Here is a 21,185-nt window from a genome sequence, read left to right as displayed (position 1 = left end):
ACCCACCACCTCCTGTGGGCTTCACGAGTGTTGCAGTCAGTGATCCCTCCTCAGGGCACCGAGAGCTGTGAGAACTCCCGGGCCTTTGCCTCTAGGCAGCCTCAGAAGACCACTATTTCAGTTACCCAGAAAGACGCATTCCTCACAGAGGCCGTTCTCCATCTCTCAGAAGAGAAATGCAGCTCTTTGGCACGTGAGGGAGCTCGATTCTTCTGGCTCACCTTTGGAGGCTCCTGACCATCCTTGTTAGGCTAGGATATGGTTTGGGGAATAAAGGCAAAAAATCTTGAGCTGCCCTTTCTTTCCACACCCATTAAACAGGACATTCACCTAACGTGAGGGGGCAGGTCCAAGGTATGGACTCGGAGGACGCGGGGCGCGCGGCCCTCAGCCCACCTCTGCTCACTGTTCAGAACAGGCTCTGACTTACCCAAGGGCACTCTCGATCCTGGAGGACTTCAAGAGACACCAGCAAAACCTCATTAAGATACTTCCCTTACTGGACAGGATGCAAATCCAGGTTCTGAAAGTGGCTCCTTGGTGTTTCTTTGCAGCACGTGTCTCGGAGGCAGATACACTGTTGCGAGGAAAAGCAAGCTGTGAGCGCAACTCCAGTTAGAGGGTTCCAGAGGCCCCGGGGCCCTTGGGGGGGGGGAGGGAGAGAAGAGGGGGCCCTGGGTGGCACTTCTGCTTTCAGCCTGGTTTATACGCAAGAACGTTTGAAAAAGATACACTAAAAAAGTGTGGGAACCATTACCTGTTACTTTTCATAACCTATTTAACCTTCAACTTTGTAACCTAACCCGTTAAGTGCCAGATTGTTCCAAGAAGCCATAAGAACTTCCGCTTACTCCCTCAGCCATGCCGCCGCCTTCTTTTGTAACTGACTCAGGAGAGGTCTAGTTTGCTATGTCCTAGCACTTGTATCGCTTAAGAAACCTGTGAGGTTTATGAGAGGGAACCTCAAGAGAATGGAGCTGCAGGGCGGAGTCTGCCTGCAGTCTCTGCCTGCACCTCGCCGTCTCTTCTGTCCTTTGGGCAGGCAATGACCGCAAAAGGGGGACTCACGTGGACAGCAGTCAGCCCTGGGACTGTGGACAAAGGGTGAAGCACAGCGGGCATGGCCCAGGGCCCCCTGCTGGGAGAGGGCATGGAGCATCAGTGCCCCTGGCCTCAGGTCTCCTCTGGGGGACATGCTGGGGTGACACTCCATCCTCTCTAGAGGAGCAACTTTCCTAACAGCCAGAACACTGTCCAACCTACCAGGAGGGGCCTGGCAAGCTGCTGGGCTCTCGTCCTGCTGGTCTGCTCCTCGCCTCCCACCGTGGTTGGGGAGGGAGGGAGGAGGTCACGCCTCCTTCCTCTGACCCAGGCAGTTTCACCTGTCAAAGCTGGCGTAACCTTAAACTGTCGAGCCTCTGTTTTAAGGACTGGTCAGAAGCAGACGAAGCAGTGACTAGCCCCATCACCCCCCACACGCGGGCACTCGCCCTGCAGACTTACCAGACAAAGCAGCAGAGGCTGGCAGGGAGCGTGGTCCCGGGGCCGGCTGCCTCCTCCGCTACCCACTAGAGACAAGCTCCTCCTCCTCTCCTCAGCTTCCCCACCTGTGAAAAGGGGCTACTGTTTCCTGCATGAGGCTGTCAGAGGATTAAGCCTTTCAGTCCTTACAAGCGTGAAGAGCATCGACATGGAGTCACTGAATCCCAGTGCTGCCTTCAAGCCACTGGAGGAAGTCACAGTGATGAGCATGAACATTTGAAAAAAGATGACAAGGGGCCTTAAAATTGTAAGATCTTAAAAAAAATGTTCAATATAAAGAATGCAGCCTTTTAGACTACAGGAAGACACTGGGAATATAAATTTGCACAATCATTATATCTTTTATTTACATATAGAAATTAGTAAAACTTAAAACAAAACCAAATGCGACTTGTACAGAAATCCTTTAATTTTCTTTATTTTCACACATTAAAAAATGAAACACACTATACAAATGGTTTTTCATAGCAGATTACACGTGGGTCCATTCAGACTTGCTCTCACAGTGCTGCCAACATTCTAAGTGCTGCCTAAGACGACAGCGGTTAACCAAGTAGCCAATGTATTGATTTAAATGCAGTAGCATGCAGCCCTCAGCATGGAAGGTTCCAGTCCCCTCTGTTCTTAAATTAGGTTAAATGGCGTTGGTGTCCATATTTACAGACTTGAAATGTATCAATCCTGAGCAGTTCTGATGTACATCTGAGACCGGCTGATGGAGTCTTGGTCCCAGGTTTAAAAAGGGAGGTCCAAATGGCGGCAGGCTGGCTGCTATGAACTTGAGTTGATTTCATTTTTTCCACCAGGAAGTATTTGCAGTGGGTCGCACAGTCAGACCCTTCTAGAAGGGTTAAGCCAAGTAACTGTAGGTGTCCTTTTCACCATCAACTCGCTCCAAATATTCTTTCTCGATCAGAATGTCAATGCATTTCTGAGCATTATTTTTAAAAAAGGAAGAGGTAGTGGAAGGGGAGGAAAAACACATTTATTACCAGAACAGAGACAGGCCACTCTCACCACGATCCCCCCACCCTCGGGATCTCAGTGGGGAGCAAATCCCCCCACACATCCCTCTGGTGTGTGCTTCTACTTCTCAGGCAGCCAAGACACTGCCTTCCCTAGTCGAGGCCCGTCAGCGCCCTCCTCCTTAAGGTCCTGGAGGGCGACGCCTCTCCGGAGACGGCGCCCGGGAACCGGGCAGGCGCTGCAGCAGTCACGCGGCCCGATCTCTCTCCCCTCAGTCTCGCCTGAGGATGTCCTTCACAGGGAACGGGGCGTGGGGACTCTGAACAAACGGGCGCCTGCGCTCCACGCAGCCCCAGGGGAGTCCCGTCAGCTGCCGCCCTCTGGGGCTCTGCACTGGCTGCCGTTTACCCCGGTGGTTCGGGAAGGAAAGAGCTGCTTAGCTGCCATCTTAAACAAGCCCCGTGGAAACGAGCGAACGTCAGTCACCAGGAGCTGTGCGTGCTCACAGAGGATGCCCCACGGCAGTCAGACGACCACGCGGCCACGGGCTAGACAGAGACGGATCTCCAAACGTGCCGCCAGCAGACACGGGAGAGCGGGTACCCTGGGGCCGTGCATGCGGAGTGCAGGGTGGGCACACTGCCCTACGGTGTCAGATGCGTGACAGGGGCAGCTCTACAGAAGCACAGGCACTGGCTGGGAGGGAGCAAGAGGGAGGGCACTGGAGACGCTGGTGACATTCTAACTCTTGCTCTGGGTGTGGCTGCGCAAGCGTATTTACTTTGAGAAAATCAGCAGGCTGAGTACTTAGCATCTGTGCACTTCTCTGTATATATATTTCAATGAAGTGTTTAAAAACTAAGCCTATTGTCTTTCTGTTACATATGAATAAGCCATCCTGTTCAGGAAACAGTAATCAACCCACTGTTGGCTACACCTCTCCTCTTGTAAAAGAACCACCCGAGCGTGTCTGCTTGGAAACTTCTGTACCTTAATGACGGGGACCCGAGGCTTGAATCTGGACGACAGCTGAGTCAGCACTTCTCCCAGCAGCTGCTGGTGTTTCAGAACCTTCCTCATTTTCATAATCCTCACGATAGCCGCCTAAGTAACCGAGGAGGGAAAACACACGTGTCTACGAGAGTCACAACAACTCTGCTGCTTCGCGACTGAGGACAGCTGGCAGAGGCCGCCAAGTTCTCTCCAGGCCCAGGACTACGGTTCACGGCAGCGAGAGGGGACAGGGGCCACCTCCACCCGCCGGCATTTCAGCTCGAACACAACAAACATTAAAGTGTTTACAAGTAATTACAATAATCTAACCCAAATATAAAACATTTAAAAAATGAAGAAAAAGTCCATCTTCAAAGCCACACCAGCTGCCCACCCTTCACTCCACACTCCTTCCTCCCACTGTAGTTAACGCGCCACATTTACTTGTTCTCATCTATTTCATCTGTTATTTCATCTACTCCATCTAGAACCATCCATCATCCTGGCAACCACTTGCAAGTCACAGCCAACACACAGCCCAAACGAAGCACCAGACCGGCTTCAGTCACCAGCTCCCGTGTGAGGGAACCCACGCGACACCGACATGAACCCAAGTCACCTGGATCAGTAGTTTGCGGTCTTCCTCGATATTTTTGTGGGTGGTTTCCTGTTCCTGCTTCTGTTCAGTTTTCATTGGCACATTGATGTTAACCCTTAATTTCTTACTGTCAAGAAAAAGGAGGAGAGCCATCAGCACAGCTTTAGAGGAAGGCAGGGAGGCTTCCCTGCTTCCATCCTCCGGAAGCGCTCTGCTGCCGCAGGGAGGTGCGCGGCCGCCGGCTCCGCAAAGCGCCCGACCCAACCCCGAACCCGGCGGCTCCTCGCACAGGGCGGGCACCGGCTGGGCCAGGCACAGCACACCTCCACTGCAGGAAACCCGCTTCCTCAATCGGCTCTCCCAAATTTTGTCAAGTGAAATAAGATCACAACACTTGGACACAGAGGTCCAAACTTTCTAGGCGAGCCATTTAAGATTTATTTGCCAAATGAAGAAAAAACCAAAAACTGAAATGGAGTCAAATAGACCCAGGATGGTCCGGCGGAGGCCTCCACGGCCCCGCTCCCTGTGCATCGGCCGGGAAACGCCCGGGCGGAGGCGGGGGAGTCTGGAGTCTAGGACTTAGATTTTTCTTACTTTGTATAACCAATTTATAATTTTATTAAGGTCGCCCAGGGCGGAGGTGGGGGATCTGGGGTCTGGGACTTAGATTTTTCTTACTTTTTATAACCAAGATATAATTTTATTAAGGTATCTGGCTTCAATTCCACTTCATCAACATTTGCATTCTCATCTTCCAAGACCTGTAAGAAAACAAGCGTTACTACGTAACACCTCAGGAAGACCCTTTCTTCTGGCTTAACAGAAAAAGTACACAAACATACCAGTAACTTCGACTTCAATAAAATCTGAAGGACTTGCGCCAAAATGTCCTGCAATTAAAGAGAAAAAGATAAGTTAAAGAGAAAATGCATTTTTCTTTGCAATGAAAACCACAGGCAATCCCACGTCAAACAAAAGTCACGCAAGTTGAAGAATACATCCAGAGGAAAAGAGAGGTGGGGCCTCTTCGTGGTTCTCAAATTCACTACTTCCTCCAGTACTTCTAAAAGCAAACTCAACCCTTTTCTGGCCTTCATCACCTGACAATAAAGACTGACAATTGTGTTACAAATGTTAGAAACTGTGCAGGACCGACTGCTTGAAGTGAACCCACAGGAACCTATCCACCTCCTAGATGCCTGACAGCTCGTCCCGGACGCTGACCGCTACTTCGTTCAGCAGGACTGGAAAAAACGCTCTGTTCATGAACACGAGGGGGCCTCGTGGCAGGCGACCCTGTTCTCGACTTGCCTCCGGTGAACTCCAAGCACACGGTGCGGCCGCTGGGCATTTCCTCGCTGTAAACGGTCGGTGGCTGATCATCTGCCAGCTCTCCCTTAGTTTCACAGATTCACAATCCCAGGAAATCAGACGGCACCATCAGCCTATTGCACAGTTACCTGGACTCCCACATACCTAGGACCCCCGCCACAGGTGGACAGAAAGGGCCTGCCCTCGTCTGAATGGATATCCATTCTGGCCAGAGGGCGCAAGGTGAAAGCTACAGAAGTGAGAGGCCTCTAGTGGGGTGACTGGCCCAGAAGCCCAAGCTGGATCAGAACACCGCCGGCTACGTCCGGAACGGGGACGACAGAGGCTTTGCCGAGCCAAATCTGACTAAGCAAAGACGGCTGCGGTTGCAGGGAGCAGACAGCAGCTGCATCCCACAGGGAGCCCTGCCGCTGACCACCAAGGCAGGGCTCCGCCAGAAGCCAAGCAGAGGAGACCCTGGGCCGTCAGCTCTGCAGAGCAGGGGCACATGCAGACCCTCCACACAGCGAGCCTCCACTGCCATTTGCGCCTGCTTCTATGCAGAGACGGAGGGAAGAAGAAAGACTCTCACGTACAAAGGAGCAAAGTAATCTCATTAGAACTTGAAGATGTATTCTGGACTACCTTGAAGTATGATCAAAAGATCAATGACTTCTAATTCACATTCCATGAGGCTAGTATTACCTTGACACCAAAACCAGACAAAACATTATAGAAAACAACAGATCAATATCCCTCATGAATATAGATGGCAAAAATCCTCAAGAAAATTCCAGCAAAATCAAACCCAGCAGCACATAAAAAGTATTATAGACCATGACCAAGTGGATTTGTCCCAATAACGCAAGGGTGGCTCAACATAAGAAAACCAAGCAACGTAACACACAATAGACAAAAAGCACAGTCATCCCAATAGAGCGGGAAAAGCATTTTAACACAATCCAGCACTCTTTCATGATAAAAACACTGAGAAAACCAGGAATGGAAGGAAACTCCTTCAATCCAATAGAAGGCACCTAAGAAAAACCCACAGCTAACATACTTAATAGTGAGAAACTGAAAGCTTTCTCTCAAGATCAGGAACAAGACAAGGATGCCAGCTCAATTCAACACTACTGGAAATGCTATCCAGAGCAATCAGACAAGAAAAAGAAATAAAAGGCATCTAAATGGGAAAAAGAAGAAGTAAAACTATCTATATTTGCAGATGACATGATTGTACATAAAAAAACTCTAAAGAATTCACAAAAAAAGTATCAGAACTAATAAATGAGTTCAGCAAGGTTGCCAGACACAAGACCAATATGCCATAATCCAGTGTATATCTATACATTAGCTACAAACGATTCCATTAACAATAGCATCAAATATAATAAAATACTTACTAATAAATTTAACCAAAGAAGTGTAAGACTTTTATACTGACAGCTATGAAACACACCTGGAAGAAATTAAAGATAATCCAAATATATGGAAAGACATCTATATTCATGGATTAGAAGACTTAATATTGTTAAGACGGCAATACTCCCCAAAGCAAGCTGCAGATTAAATGCAATCTCTATCACAATTCCCGTCGCCTTTTTTTAAGAAATAGATAAGCTAATTCTGAAATTTATATGGAAATGCAAGGGACCCAGAATAGCCAACACAATCTTAACAAAGAATAACAGAGTTGAAGGTGTCAATTTCAAAACTTACTACAGAACAATAGTAACCAAGACAATGTGGTACTGGCTAAGGACAGACATAGGGATCAGTGGAAAAGAAGTGAGAGCCAGAAATAACCCCATACATCTATGGTCAACTGATTTTTGACAAGGTTGCCAGGACCAATTAATTGGGAAAGAATAGTCTTTGACCTTGGATCAGGCAATGGTTCCTTAGATATGACATGAAAAGCAGAAGCAACAAAGAAAAAATAAAGTGGACTTCATCAAAATTAACTGTGTGTGTGATAAAGAAAATGAAAGGACAACCCACAGAATGGGAGAAAATGTTTGTAAATCATGTATTGGATAAGGGTCTACTACGGAGAATATATAAAGAATTCTTACAACTCAGCAAAAAAAGGACAAATAACCCAATTAAAAATGGACAAAGAATTTGAATAGCCATTTCTCCAAAGAAGATATACAAATGGCCAATAAATATATAAGATACTCAACATCATTACTCATTAGGGTACCACAATGAGATGCCACTTCATACCCATTCGGATGGCTATAATTAAAAAAATAGATAATAACAAACGTTGGCGAGGCCGTGGAGAAACAGAAAGCCTCATGCGCTGCTGGTGAGAACAGGATCTGGTGCAGCTACTGTGGGACAGGCTGGCAGTTCCTCACAGAGCTAAAGACAGAGGTCCCATGTCCACACCTGGGTATCCACCAAGGGAACCAAATATACGTCCATACAAAGACTTGTACGTAAACGTTCACAGCAGTATTATTCACAATAACCAAAAGGCAGAAACAACCCAAATGTCCATCAGTTGAATAGATAAAAATAATGTGGTCCATCATTAACTGAAATATATTTCAGCCCTAAAAGAGAACGCAAAACAGATACTTGCTACAACATGGACAAACCTTGAGAACATCACGCCAAGTCAAAGGAGGCAGACACAAAAAGCCACATATTGTTCCATTTATAGGAAATGTGCCAAGGAGGCAAATCCATGGAGGGACGGGGAGAAGGGGGTAAAGGGTAGTTACTGCTAATGGGCATTAGGTTTCTTTTTGGGGTGACAGAAATGTTCTAGAATTGGACAGTGCTGGTGGTTGTACAACCTTGAGAAATACCAATGAACTGTATAATTTAAAATGGTGAATTTTGGGGCCGGCCCTGTGGCACAGCAGCTAAGTGGGCACATTCCGCTTTGGCGGCCCGGGGTTTGCTGGTTCAGATCCTGGGTACGGACATGGCACAGCTTGGCAAGCCATGCTGTGGTAGGCGTCCCACATATAAAGTAGAGGAAGATGGGTACAGATGTTAGCTTAGGGACAGTCTTCTTCAGCAAAAAGAGCAGGATTGGCAGCAGTTAGCTCAGGGCTAATCTTCCTCAAAATAAATAAATAAATAAATAAATGGTGAATTTTATGTTATGTGAAATATATCTCAATAAAAAATATGACTGAAATGAAGAATGACATTAAAATTAAGTGAAAATTTAAGCTTAGTAAGAAAAGCTTAGCTGGAAAGAGGGTTAAGAACAAGCTAAATGATGGGGCTGGCCCCGTGGCCGAGTGGTTAAGTTCGCGCGCTCTGCTGTAGGCGGCCCAGTGTTTTGTTGGTTCGAATCCTGGGCGCAGACATGGCACTGCTCATCAAACCACGCTGAGGCAGCATCCCACATGCCACATCTAGAAGGACCCACAACGAAGAATACACAACTATGTACCAGGGGGGCTTTGGGGAGAAAAAGGAAAAAAAAAAACCTTAAAAAAAAAAAAAAAGAACGAGCTAAATGAGAGAAAAGTATGCCACGTGTATATGCACACGTGAATAGGTGTATTGTTACACTGAGTTTAAAAATTAAGCTTTTTTTAACAGGTATTAAAATCCTGGAAGAAGAGCATATTCATACTCATAAGGCAAATATCTATTTCAAATAAAAGACCGCCCCCCCATACTCTTCCCACATCTTCCCTGCAATGTCCCCAAGAAGAGGGAACTGTGACACGACGAGACAAAGAGGCAGGGGAACGCAAGCATACCATTTTGATCTGGGTGCTGTCGGTGAGCTGCTGCACGGCGTAGGCGTCTTCCGTGTTGTACTGAAGCAGGATTGCCATCTGGAAAGTAGAGGCCTTTGAGGTCCCCCATATAAAAGGAAGAGAAGTGAAATTTAAATGCATGGAAAACAACTCCAAAAATACACAGCCTGAGTTTGAAGAACTTATTTACGAAATGAATTCTTTGAACAGAGGCAAAAAATAAAGCAGATCTACTTAAAAGGGAATACAAAGTGTGGAAGTTCCACCACAATGCAACATTTTCCTGAGAGACGTCATTTCCTACCTTTCAAACATTAAAATGACTTTGAATCATTTTATGATTCAAAGAAAAATGAATTTCTTTTAAAATGTTTTGTCTATGTAAACACACATTATTATATGCACACTCATTTTTATATAGACAAACAAACACATACCCATCTGGTATATACAGAAACATTAAGCATCAATCTTCAAATTTGTTCTTGCCCACCACTAAAGAAAATAGTCTCTTGGTACATTATTGACATAAACGACCTGCATACTGAATTCCATTATACTGATTTTTTTTTTTAAAGATTTTATTTTTCCTTCTTCTCCCCAAAGCCCCCTAGGTACATAGTTGTATATTTTCAGTTGTGAGTCCTTCTAGTTGTGGCATGTGGGACGCCACCTCGGCACGGCTTGATGAGCAGTGCTAGGTCTGCACCCAGGATCCGAACCGGTGAAACCCTGGGCCGCTGAAGTGGAGCGCATGAACTTAACCACTTGGCCACGGGGCTGGCCCCTGACATTTTTTATCCTAAGTACTGTACTACGTCGAGTATGAAATGCCTGAAAGCAGACCGCAGCGGCCCTAAGGCAGCCTTCAGGGAGCTGCACACCAGGCAGCATACTGGTTCTAACCCTTAAGTGTGTGGAGGGAACGGACGCCCACTGAGGTCTCACTCCTCTTGTGGGGGAGCCTGGCACCTTTCACATATTTCCCATGGGAATCCCTTCTCCCTTCTTTCCCATAATCCACAGCAGCAAGTAGAGAACCACGAACAGAAACCTTGGTCAATGAGAGCAACAAGCGACGACACTGTAGGCCTGCGTTAGCGCTTCCGAGAGCCACTGGTGCTTCCGGAGACTTCAGGATGCCAATCAGAAAAATGACCAGGGCAGGGAGGACGTCTCCAACCTCCGGACGAGCAAGGACCAACACCAAACCACTCAAAGAAATGCCCCATAGCCCGCGGTGCCTCCCCAGGGGCACACTGCCATGCCTCTCACCGCATCCTTAACACGCTGCCTTTGACTGTATATAAATCATCTCAATAAAGCTGATATAAAAACTGCCCAAAGAATCAGAAAAAATACCTTATTTGTTTGTACCTTATTTTTATTTAAATAAAAATACAAGGGCAGGGAAAGAGCAGGTGACAGCCATATGACATTATGCCTGCCCTGGGCCACTTAACACAGCAAACATAGCCCTTGCTAGGCGCCCACCTGGTCATAAAGGGGTGCTGAAAGTTTAGGGACTAAAGCACAAACTCACAAATTCTTCCATGTGTATTTGGGGATAAAGAAAACAAAATTTCAATTGTATAGTAATCTACATCCAAGTTGATAAAGACCTCTGGACCTGGTGAACAGAATACTACACATTTTAACTATTGTATCTGGGTAGAATTATTGAAAGTTTAAATTAATGAGTAGATTTGAGTCTGAAAAACCCAGTATGAAGTTTCTTAACACTTAAAAACAGACAATTATTTTTATAAGCTCACCAGTGAAAGCTTCTCAGAAATTAAAACAAAGTAACTACTTATGAAACCCACTGTGCACAAAAGTTCAAGTAGAAAGAACCTGGATTCCTCAAGGGAAAAGATCTTAGCTGAAATTCTGGCTCTGCCACACATAAGCTAGAATCCAGAGAAAGTAACTTAAATTAACCTGAGCCTCAGTTTCTCATCTATAAAATGGAAACATGAGTTACACAGTTATTATTTAGTACTCAGTATTGTTGTAAGCATTGAGGGTTATTATTAATGTGAAACTCTGTCAAAGGAAAAGAACTATTATCATAATTAAATAAGAAACTCCAGCTTTTCAAGCTTCTACCCGAACACTTAACGTGCATCAGGCAGGAGCTGTGCCACACACGTACTAAATACACCATTTCACTTTATGTTCACACCACTTCTGGTGCAGAAGCAGGAACATCCCCCCTTTACAGAAAAGAAAGCTGAGGCTCAGTGTCATTAAGTAACTTGTCCCTTTGCCAGAAGGAACTGGAATTCAGCTCATCTGACTCTAGATTTGTTGCGTGAATCACTGGATTCTGATTTCTACAATTTGTCTTAACTTCATTTAGACTTAAAAAAAATTCCAAAATAAAAAGGTGATCTTACCTGCAAAGTATATCTGTTTTTGAAGCAGTTTGTTACCAGTTCTCCTTTAGACAGTTGATATAACCATGTCAATTTTCTGCCACTGTGACGGCTAGCATAAAAAGCTGTGAACCGCTGGTAACTACGTTCCAGCTGGATAAAAGGAGAGCTTTATGTGAAATATATATCTCACTATATTCTACAGCCAGCATTTCTAAATAAAATACACTGCTCCAAAATTACAGTACAAAATGCTTAATAAAAGTAAAATGCTTCTACTTTTAGGTGTTTGACTCTCTTGCAAAGCATGTTAATTTAAGCACTCGAAGGTACAATCAAAAAGGGTAAGCAGGTCTCCTTACAATGCTCATCACAGAACCAATGAGGCTCTGCCTTCTAACGTCAATAAACATGTGAGTGGACATGAGCTGCGACATACGGAGCCAGCCTTCAGATGTCCTATCCTGTCCCTGTGCCGTGTCACACGGCGGACCAGCGGGAAGGCCCTCTGCAGACACCGTCCGGATTGGTGGGGAAGGCTGCTGTGCCCTCCACACTCACGGAGCAGAAGACAAACCATCCTTACCTCCGATGGCAAGGCGAACGTGCAGGACTGCTGGAAGGGCCACGACCCGGAGCTCAGGACTTGAATACTAAAATCCACTGGGGGAGCAGAGGAATGAGAATCCAGGAATACATTTAATCAGTCTTATAAACTGAAAAATGCCACCAGTGCAGATAAATGTGGATTGCTTTTTATTAAAAGAAAATATATTAAATGAAAAATCCTGCTTCAATATAAAACTAAGGCTTGAGCATGTTTAACTTCAATTAAATTATTTTGTGCAATTAAAATTACTAAGGGGTAGAAGAGCCCAAAAATTCTTTTCTTCCAAAGAGTGAGTTTTTCTTTCATTCCACTTCTAAGTCAGAATTATGACATCATATGCCTGTCTTGCTTCCTTTGCTTTAGTTTTCTGCCCTGAGTACCTTCAGTCCACACAAGGCACCCTGAGCTCACCAGGCAGAGACAGCATTAGAGCCCCAAACTCAAGAAGATGAATATCCCCAAAGTAAACGACTTCATCATGCTCTGTGTGGCACCCATCACTGTGAGCAGACACACACGCGATATACACACATGGCATACATCTAATCTACACATTCTAACAACTTCGTCATCAGAGAGCGGACAGTAAGTCCACAGGCACAACTGTCAAGTTTAACAATGGAACAGTTCTTTCAGTGTGTGAAAGATAAAAGTGCCATCTTTCATTTAAAAAGACTGCATCACCATATGATGGCATCAGCAGAATGTGCCATCCTACTGCTACAGCAGGACCTCGTAACAGGAGCCCAGCTGCGGCCTGGGAGGAGGCCTGGCACCCAGCCTCTCTCCCAACCCCAACACCAATCTGAAGCCACGAGGTCTTCAGTTTGACTCTCTTATCTATACGGCCAAGTTAGTTTCTTATCATTAAAAAAAACTGCTACAGTGGCTCCAAACTAAGATTAAAAACATTAATTAGAAATTACACTGTGCGTGGAGCCCCAAGCTGGCAGATGCCCAGGGTGGGGTGGCCACCTCAGCAAGTGGAAGAGGTCAGGGCTCAGGACCTGGAAGCACGCCACCCGCTCAGCTCCGAGTTCCCTGGGAAAGGCTGACGTGCTTCCGTGGCTGTCACCTCCTACTGTCACATGGGGGTCATGACGAGTGCCGGGCATTTGGGAGGAACTTCTGTTTGTCTGCCCTTGAATTCCTGATAATGCATTTACTACCCTTAATATTCTGTCTTTTCTCGCACTTGCTGTAAAGAGTGCTGACTTATCTGAGAACGTTCCTGTAAAAGCAGCTGTAAACGTGGATACTCACAGTCCAGCGGTTCTGAATTTGTCAGGTGCTTTTTGAACTGCTCATTCAGATCTTTGCTTACACCAATGTCTTGAAACATCCGCTGAAGTTTAGACGTGTACTCAAAACCACAAGCTTGCTGAAATAAACCCAGATAACTATCATATTAATTTCTATAGAAATATAAATGTATACAAGAAAATCTATAGAAATCACAAAATGTGACACATGCTTAATTAATTGTATGAAACTACTATTAAAGCTAGTAACATTAAATTGTATCTCATGGTACATATGCAATGATTAAAATTATCAAAATTATTAAAATTATCAAAAATGACACAGCTATAAACTAAGCAGTTAAGTCTTTACACACACAGTAACTATCATTCAAACATCTAAGAACAGGGATTTCTGACACCATGGTAGAATTTTATGTCTCTTATCCACTACTTACAGACTGAATTGTGTTCCCTAAACTCTCATGTTGAAGCTCTGCTCTCCAATGTGATGTGATTTGGGGGTGTGGCCTCAGGGAGATGCGGTCATGAGGGTCGGGCCCTTGTGACGGGATTAGTGCTCCGGTAGGAGAGACCAGAGAGTTCGCTCTCTTTCTCAAACATGGGAGGCAGCAAAAAGGTGGCCATTGATAAGCAGAGAAGAGAGCCACCACCAGAAACTGAATTGGCTAGCACCTTGATCTTGGACTGCCCAGCCTCCAGAAGCGTGAGATCAAGTTCTGTTGTTTAAGGCCCCCAGTCTGCGGTGGTTTGTTAGCGCAGCCTGAGCAGAATAAGACACCCACATAACTATAACTTGAGGGCAAAGTGAAATATGCTCTAAGACATATAACAGCACTCGAAAGGCCAGCAAGCGCCGAAACAAATGCAGGCAAAGTGCAGAGGTGGCTGAATAACGAAAGAACTACTCAATAGCAAAGTACCACTGATGCTTCCCGCCCTCCTGCAGATACAGGGCTAGTGACAGTGAACCAAGCCCACACCAAAACAGCACGCTGACCAGCTCTAGGCCCACACGATGTGAGCACAGGCAGAACCACTCTGAGCAGTGCTGATGCGTGAAGACAGAACCGAGGCCAAATGTGTGGGAACCAGGAGAGGATGCTTGACGGTGAGCACAGCAAGCCAGGCCCAAGGGAAGAGAGGCCCCACAGAGTGGTGGGGAGGGGTCGGGAAAGCAACTGCGGCCCAGTGAGGGGAGACCTGGACTTATAATAGCTTCGGCGGGTTTTCAGCGGCGGAGCAGCAGAGCTCACACCGTACAAACTCCTTGTTATCTACTGACAAACGGCTTTGCCCAACTGATAACCTGGAGAGGCTAAGAACCCTAACCATGACTTAAAAACTGGAATTTTCCAGGAAAAGATTAAATTTACCTTTAATTTAGAGATCATGCTTGCTTCAGCATCGTCACTGGCACTGTTCTGATGGACGAGTCTTTTGGCCAGCATCTTGGCGTAGAACTTCTGAAACACGTCTTTGTCCTCTATGTACTTGAAGACAACCATCTAGCAAAGGCACCAAGAGCACGCTTAACACACTTATAAGCCAACTGTCACCAAACACAAACCAGAAACCAACATACATGCTGTGTGTCACCGGCCCCGTATGCCAATGTTTGTAACGGCAAAAAACGCCGCCGCACAGTCTCTGAGGTAAACATTTTCATCAGCCCCTTAGATGACATCAAGCTGGTCTAGACTCAGTACTAGTGAGGAACGTACAAATGCTAAAATTAGTGACTCAATTTAGGGAGTAAAATCACAGATTCAAAATAAAATAAATGATCCTACCACTTTTCACTTTTCAGACGCCTTACATAAATAACCTTAAAACAACTTGCCAGATGAAAGGCTACTGAAAACTGATGATTATTAAGCGTCTTACCACTTGATTGAGTGTATCTTCCAGTTCTGCCTCTTCTGGGTTCTTGGAACTGAAATTTTAAAAAAAGAAATAGTTTTAAAACAAATCAGTAAACATTTAACCAACAAGCACCATTTAGCTCAACTATCGCACCAGAATGTAGTTTGGAATGTTCAAATGATCCGTTCTCTTCCAATTAGTATGTGGGAAGGGGGGCGGGTGACTGCTTACCTACAACAGTCTGGCGATCTCAGACCATAACTGCCACGGAGGAATAGATTATGAAATAATCACTTAGACTATGCAAGATGAAATGCAACACAAGATACTTATAAAAACGTCCCCAAAACATTCTGAATGCACTTTTCCTTTAAGATAATCCATTTAAATATAAGTAAATGAGCTTCACTTTTCTAATTGCTTCCCACAATATGCTTTACTTTAACTTTGAAAAAATAAAAAGGCAAACAGTTTCCTTTTAATTGCCGAATAATGAGGATAATAAATAAGTTGAAACTACGACCAAGTGCTGCCTTCCAGTGCAGCTATGTCTACAAAACGGATGTCTGTCCCTTAACAACTGACTCATTCACTCTACTGTGTGAACAAATATTAACTGAAAGGCGATTTCAGGGTAAATGAATATTTTAAGGTTTACTACCACAGTCCCTCATAAGTAAGACCCCTATAAATTCAGGTAAAATGATGCAGCCTCCAAACAAGCTCTGAAGAGGTACTTCTACTTAAGAATAGACGGCTCAGAAAATCCAATCCTATTCTGCTCACCAACAGGCCAGGGCCGATCCTCTGCCCTGACGCAGTCTAGCCGGGTGCCTGCTCGACTGAGGCCCTGACACGTGCTCACCGCACTCCGCGTTAGGACTGCCTCCCTTCTGTCTGCCTCAGCAGCTTAACCTGAGGAGGATATACCAGCAGACTTGACGGGGGCCATTTAAAAAAGCCAGTGGATAAAACAGACACTGTGCTCGGCCAAAAAAACTGAAGCCCTACTAGAATACCTCTGTATTTAAAATACTGAAAATTTTCATAACACAAAGCGTGAAAAAATGAAAAGAGGTCAGAAGAGGTATTTCAATTTAAAGTCCATTTTCATTCCTGAAATGAATACATTAGAGGACCTGATCAGAACTGCTAAATTACACATCAGACCAGCATTGCAATAAACAGAAAAAACCCAAATACTCAACTCACTGGCCTTGGGCAAATGGCTTTCTAGCAAAGTCAAAAGAGACAGCTATTGACCTTATCAAATGTTTTCCCATGCCCATCAAGAAGACCACATCGTTGTTCACACAGTTCTCTGTTAATATAGCAGATCACAAGCCATCCTTATATTCCTAGAGAGGGAAACTCTGTTCTGGAGAATTATTCTCTATTCACTAATAAATTCAGTTTGGTAATATTCTACTTAAGATGTCCACAACTCTATTCCAGGTGACATTTGTCTGTAGTCTTTTTCTTGGTATGTGTAGGTCTTCTCAGTCTTTTTCATAATGAGGTTATGTGAGCCTTCGAGAACTGTGTAAAATATAATTTACTAGTATCAAACCAGTGCAACCTGGGGGTGTGGAAACCACTCTAACAACGTTTGCTGATTGACGTCTGGAGCAGCATAGTAAGCCCTGAGCATCTCTGAACTGAGAGAAGCTGGTCAAGCGAGAGAAGCCGAGGAAAACCACAACAAACACACAAACTAAAAACTCCAACTTCAAAAACACGATCTAGAGGAGAGAACCAGATCAGACAATGCTGCCTTTAGCTCTTAAGACACATATGTGTTGACTAGGAAAAATCTCAGTTGAGAAATGTTTAAACATGTAAGGAATATGAGATGGCAATAAAACAAACTCATCAATAGAGATCAATGTTAAAAGCACACGGAATAAGGAAATGCTGTTGTGTGCGGAGTCTTCTGCTTTCAGAAACGGCCAGTGGGAGCTACTGCAGCACATTTTCAACTGGAAAGTTAAGCTAGCCCAGTGGACAACAACTAGAGTGCAGAAGAGAAAAGGTTACTCTCTGCTATAATCTGTGCCCCCGTAACCCCCGGTGTGACCCCCACAAGGAGCTCTGTCAGCTAACTAAGAGTCACGCTGCCTGCGATTCCCAAAGACATTCTTAACGTGAGAAAAAGATGGTAGATTTAAAGTATTTTCTCAAAAGGCACAAAAATTACAATTTCATGTATGTAACACGCAATGTAAATTTTAATTTCTTATGTAAGAGCTGAGGTTTTAAAAAGGTTTCCTAAGGAGAAACAGGAAGTCACTAATACCTCTTCTTGAGCAGGGAGTCACAGTATCGGGCCAGCAACTCGGGCGATTTACTGGACGACTGAGCCATTTTGGTAACTGCATTGTTGTTTATGAAGCGACCACAAGCCTGGGGACCACACAGAACACAGTCAGAAGACAAGGTGCTATCTGTCGACCCCACAGGAAAGCCACAGTGCCAACACACCCACCTTGTCAAGCGCAGCCACGAAGCCAGCATCGTTGTTGAACGCTGACATCACCAGGGCATTGTACTTTTTATGAACATCCAACACTGTCTGTACATACATTTTGGGGTCCTTAAATAGGGGAAAAACAGAAACAGAAGCTGGTTACTGGGGATTAAGTTATATAATAATGTGTTACTATAAAATATTTCAAAAGATGGAGATACTTCTTCAAAGAAGTTAACGAAGGAGATCAAGAAAGTTTTGGTTTCACCATCAAAACACAGGACATTTTGCTTATAAATACAATAAAATACATTCTCTGTACTCAAAATTAAATACTGATTTTCAGGTTGTATGAAAAAGAATGATTTTTCAAATTATTTGAAAATTCAAAGGGATCATAGAAAACGTAATTTTCAAAGTGACAACTTTGTTAACCAATTTTTGTTATGGTTAAAGATTCAAATTCTGGACTTTGTTTTGCCTGGGAAAACCAGTCAGCCAGTAAGATGAGTAATCAGCCAGTTACCTAGAACTTAACTGGGCAGGTAATGCCAGAAAAATGGAGGGTTTGGGTCCAAGGGCGCACAGGCAAGGGGCAGGGGTGGTCAGATGGGGCTGTGAGGGTCTCACCAGCCCATCTTAGCAAATCAGAAGACTTGTGTGGAAAATAAAGGGAGTTAAGACAGGAACAGCCAGGGCCTGGGACACAACAGAGCACTGGGGCAGCCAAGAGGGAGCCTCAGACAAAGGAACAACGTAACCGAATGCGATGTAAACATCAGCCAGAGGAGAGGCTTCTGGAGCGATGCAGGAGGAAGACAGCAAAGATGGGGGACAAAGGAGACGGACCTGAGTAACAATCAAAGGAGAGTCCTGATGCCGAGGACTCACTGCACGCCAGACGGCACTAAGCCCCACACCAGACTGTCACAATCACCGTGAGGTCGGTGCTATTTGGATTCCCATTTTACAGATGAAGAAAGTAAGTCAGAGGGAAGCACCTGGCCAAGGGCTAAAGTAAAGGTGGCAGAGTCAGGCTTGAACCCAGGCAGCCTGACTCCTGAGTTCAGCATCTCTTCCACGGCTTTGAAAAGGGAAAAGCCTTGGGTGACAGGTCAGGAAGACACACGCAAGGCAGGCTGACCCGCTGAGCCCGACCCAGCGCACTGGCTCTGTGACAGACGCAGCCCCAGTGGGAGGGTGCCACTTCACAAACGGGAGGCCTAGGTGCAGGGAGCTGAAATGGTTTGCTAGTGTTTCCAAATTCCTGACAGATATTAATCCCCAGGATTCAGGAAAGAGAAACCAGAATTCCCCCAATTCTAATTATTCTGCATTTTGATAACAGTTTACTTGTTTTTAAATAATAATGAGTAGCCATTAAGAATGAATCATTTTTCTACGATAGTTACATGAAGAGTTTCAGAGGTTTTCTGTAAAAAAAAATATACATATATATAATAAAAATGCAAGGTTTATCATTAAGAACAAATATATTGTGACAAGATGCTAATTTTAATAACATCTAAAGTGGCCTCTACCTGATACAGACATTTGATAACAGAAAACATTAAAAGGAAACCTAACACAAAATAAATGCCAAATATTGAAATACTGAAAGCTAATACCACATATATTTAATATTTAAAAATTATCTATATTAAAATGTTAAAACACACACAGCATTAACTGCCCCAACAGATAATTTTGCTGTTTCACAACTATTCCAGACGTAGAAAAATGCCTTCCATTTTGCACTGATTTGGGCTCAATCTTAAGAGTGTATCTAGAAGCATCTTCCAGTTGGCATATATCTTACTTCATATAAACTCCTTTCTTTTTTTAACAACGAAACCATTGTCTACTTGGTTTAGTTTTGGTTTTGCCATTGAAATCAATATTGCTTTTGCCAACTGAGATTTCAGATCACTTTCTGATGTCATGTCAAATTATTTCACAACATATTTTTCTCTTTGCATTTCTTCTGTTGAAGTATTTACAAAGAACTTTAGCCTACAGAGAGAATCCAAACACTGGAAAATGCCGGTAAACATTATCGGGTAGTGTTCGAATAAAGTAACATCCAAGGTTAACAGCATTACAAAGAATAGCATGTCACAACTGCTAAGTTAAGGATTTACTTTGCTTTCAAAACGTGCTACTTCTTGGAACAACACTCACAGGATTTATGTAAAGTATATTATGTATATAAACATATTAGTACTTGTTTTATTTGCAGGAATGACTCACTCTGAGCAGCAGAGAGGCCCACACACACATTATAACTTGGCATCACCTACAAAGGGGACTGATTAGATTGCACTTTTTCTACTGGATGCTCTGGTCCTGGTTCCAGAGACGATGACTAACCTTGGACTCTCAGCGTCAGCACCCCTGCCCTTGCTTCGGACTGCATCAATGGATTCCTTTTAACCAAGAATGTCTCTATGTTGACTATGACGCTTGCAGGAGAATTATAATGCTTTTCCCTGTTTTCTTGATTTCTTGACCAATTTGTCTCAGATTTGGGATTTGGAAACATATAAATGTCCCAGGAAATGCCAGGAAGGAATTGCATATGGAAAGCCAAATGTTCTCTAAGGGCAACAGAAGTCTTCACACTCCAAATCCAAGATTCTTTCTACAGGAGAAGACCCAGCCAGGAGTCCGGCGGGTGAGAAGTGAGGGTCTGAATGATACCCACTAAGAGAAGAATGTGCTAAAGCACTGAGTCTCCGAAATCTGAATTTAGCATCCAGAGAGAAACCACTTAGGAACCTGGCAAGTGCAGATGGAGACAGGAATACACTGGAATAACACTGAGGAGAGAAGTTTAAGGAAGGAGTAGTCAGCAGTGCCAAATAGAGAACAGACGTTCAAAAGGTGAGTGACTTAGCAATCAGAAGGTAAATGATGATCTTTAGGAGGTATTTCAGAGGGCACCAGACTGCAGGTTATAAAAGCAACAGACGTAAGGAGACAGAAAAGATCAGTTGGAGTAAATGCATGTTTTTTAAGAAAATGAAGATCTGTGAATCTTTGATGTTTAAAAAAATGAACAGAGTGGTAAGTGGTTTGATTCATGACCATCCGTTTTTACTCAATAGTACAGGAGAGCTCTTTGCATGTAAGAAACAGGAAACCTCTCAGGGCTGGTCCCCTAAGAGATCTCATCCAACTCCTACATGACTTCAGTCGTCGTTCTTGTGCCAAGGCCTGTCACATTTATCTCTAGACTAGACCAGACCAGACTTCTCCCTGAGCTCACATGACCTGCCCCTGGATGTCCCATGAGATCCCCAAACTCTGCGTCAGAGCTGACCTCTTCTCCTCCAGGACCCTGCTTCTCTTCTGGATTACTCTCTTTCTCCTTTTCTTTGCATGTTTTATTGCAGAAAAAAAGTCAAATATATTCAAAATCACAAAGAATAGTAAAATCCACCCCACGT

General features: G+C 44.4%; 1 protein-coding gene across 4 annotated transcripts in view; it reads right to left on the bottom strand.

Moving 5' to 3' along the window:
• Window positions 1-1,952: 1,952 nt before the first annotated feature.
• CUL1 (cullin 1) overlaps window positions 1,953-21,185 on the bottom strand; it is a 113,702-nt gene continuing 94,469 nt past the window's right edge. For all 4 annotated transcript variants that reach the window (XM_070265134.1, XM_023639896.2, XM_023639893.2 and 1 more), the window contains exons 10-22: window positions 17,755-17,862; window positions 17,566-17,672; window positions 15,291-15,339; window positions 14,780-14,911; window positions 13,405-13,522; window positions 12,118-12,194; window positions 11,553-11,684; window positions 9,154-9,246; window positions 4,945-4,992; window positions 4,781-4,863; window positions 4,121-4,226; window positions 3,499-3,612; window positions 1,953-2,473 (exon numbers count right to left, since the gene is read on the bottom strand). In XM_070265134.1, coding sequence (XP_070121235.1) covers window positions 2,393-2,473; window positions 3,499-3,612; window positions 4,121-4,226; window positions 4,781-4,863; window positions 4,945-4,992; window positions 9,154-9,246; window positions 11,553-11,684; window positions 12,118-12,194; window positions 13,405-13,522; window positions 14,780-14,911; window positions 15,291-15,339; window positions 17,566-17,672; window positions 17,755-17,862 — 1,248 coding nt within the window. In that variant the 3' untranslated portion in view covers window positions 1,953-2,392. The remainder of the gene's footprint in view (window positions 2,474-3,498; window positions 3,613-4,120; window positions 4,227-4,780; window positions 4,864-4,944; window positions 4,993-9,153; window positions 9,247-11,552; window positions 11,685-12,117; window positions 12,195-13,404; window positions 13,523-14,779; window positions 14,912-15,290; window positions 15,340-17,565; window positions 17,673-17,754; window positions 17,863-21,185) is intronic.

The sequence above is a fragment of the Equus caballus genome, chromosome 4, assembly GCF_041296265.1.
Source record: "Equus caballus isolate H_3958 breed thoroughbred chromosome 4, TB-T2T, whole genome shotgun sequence".
Lineage (NCBI taxonomy): Eukaryota > Metazoa > Chordata > Mammalia > Perissodactyla > Equidae > Equus > Equus caballus.
The sequence above is the reverse complement of the archived record's forward strand: the minus strand, read 5'-3'. Positions and strand labels throughout refer to the sequence as shown.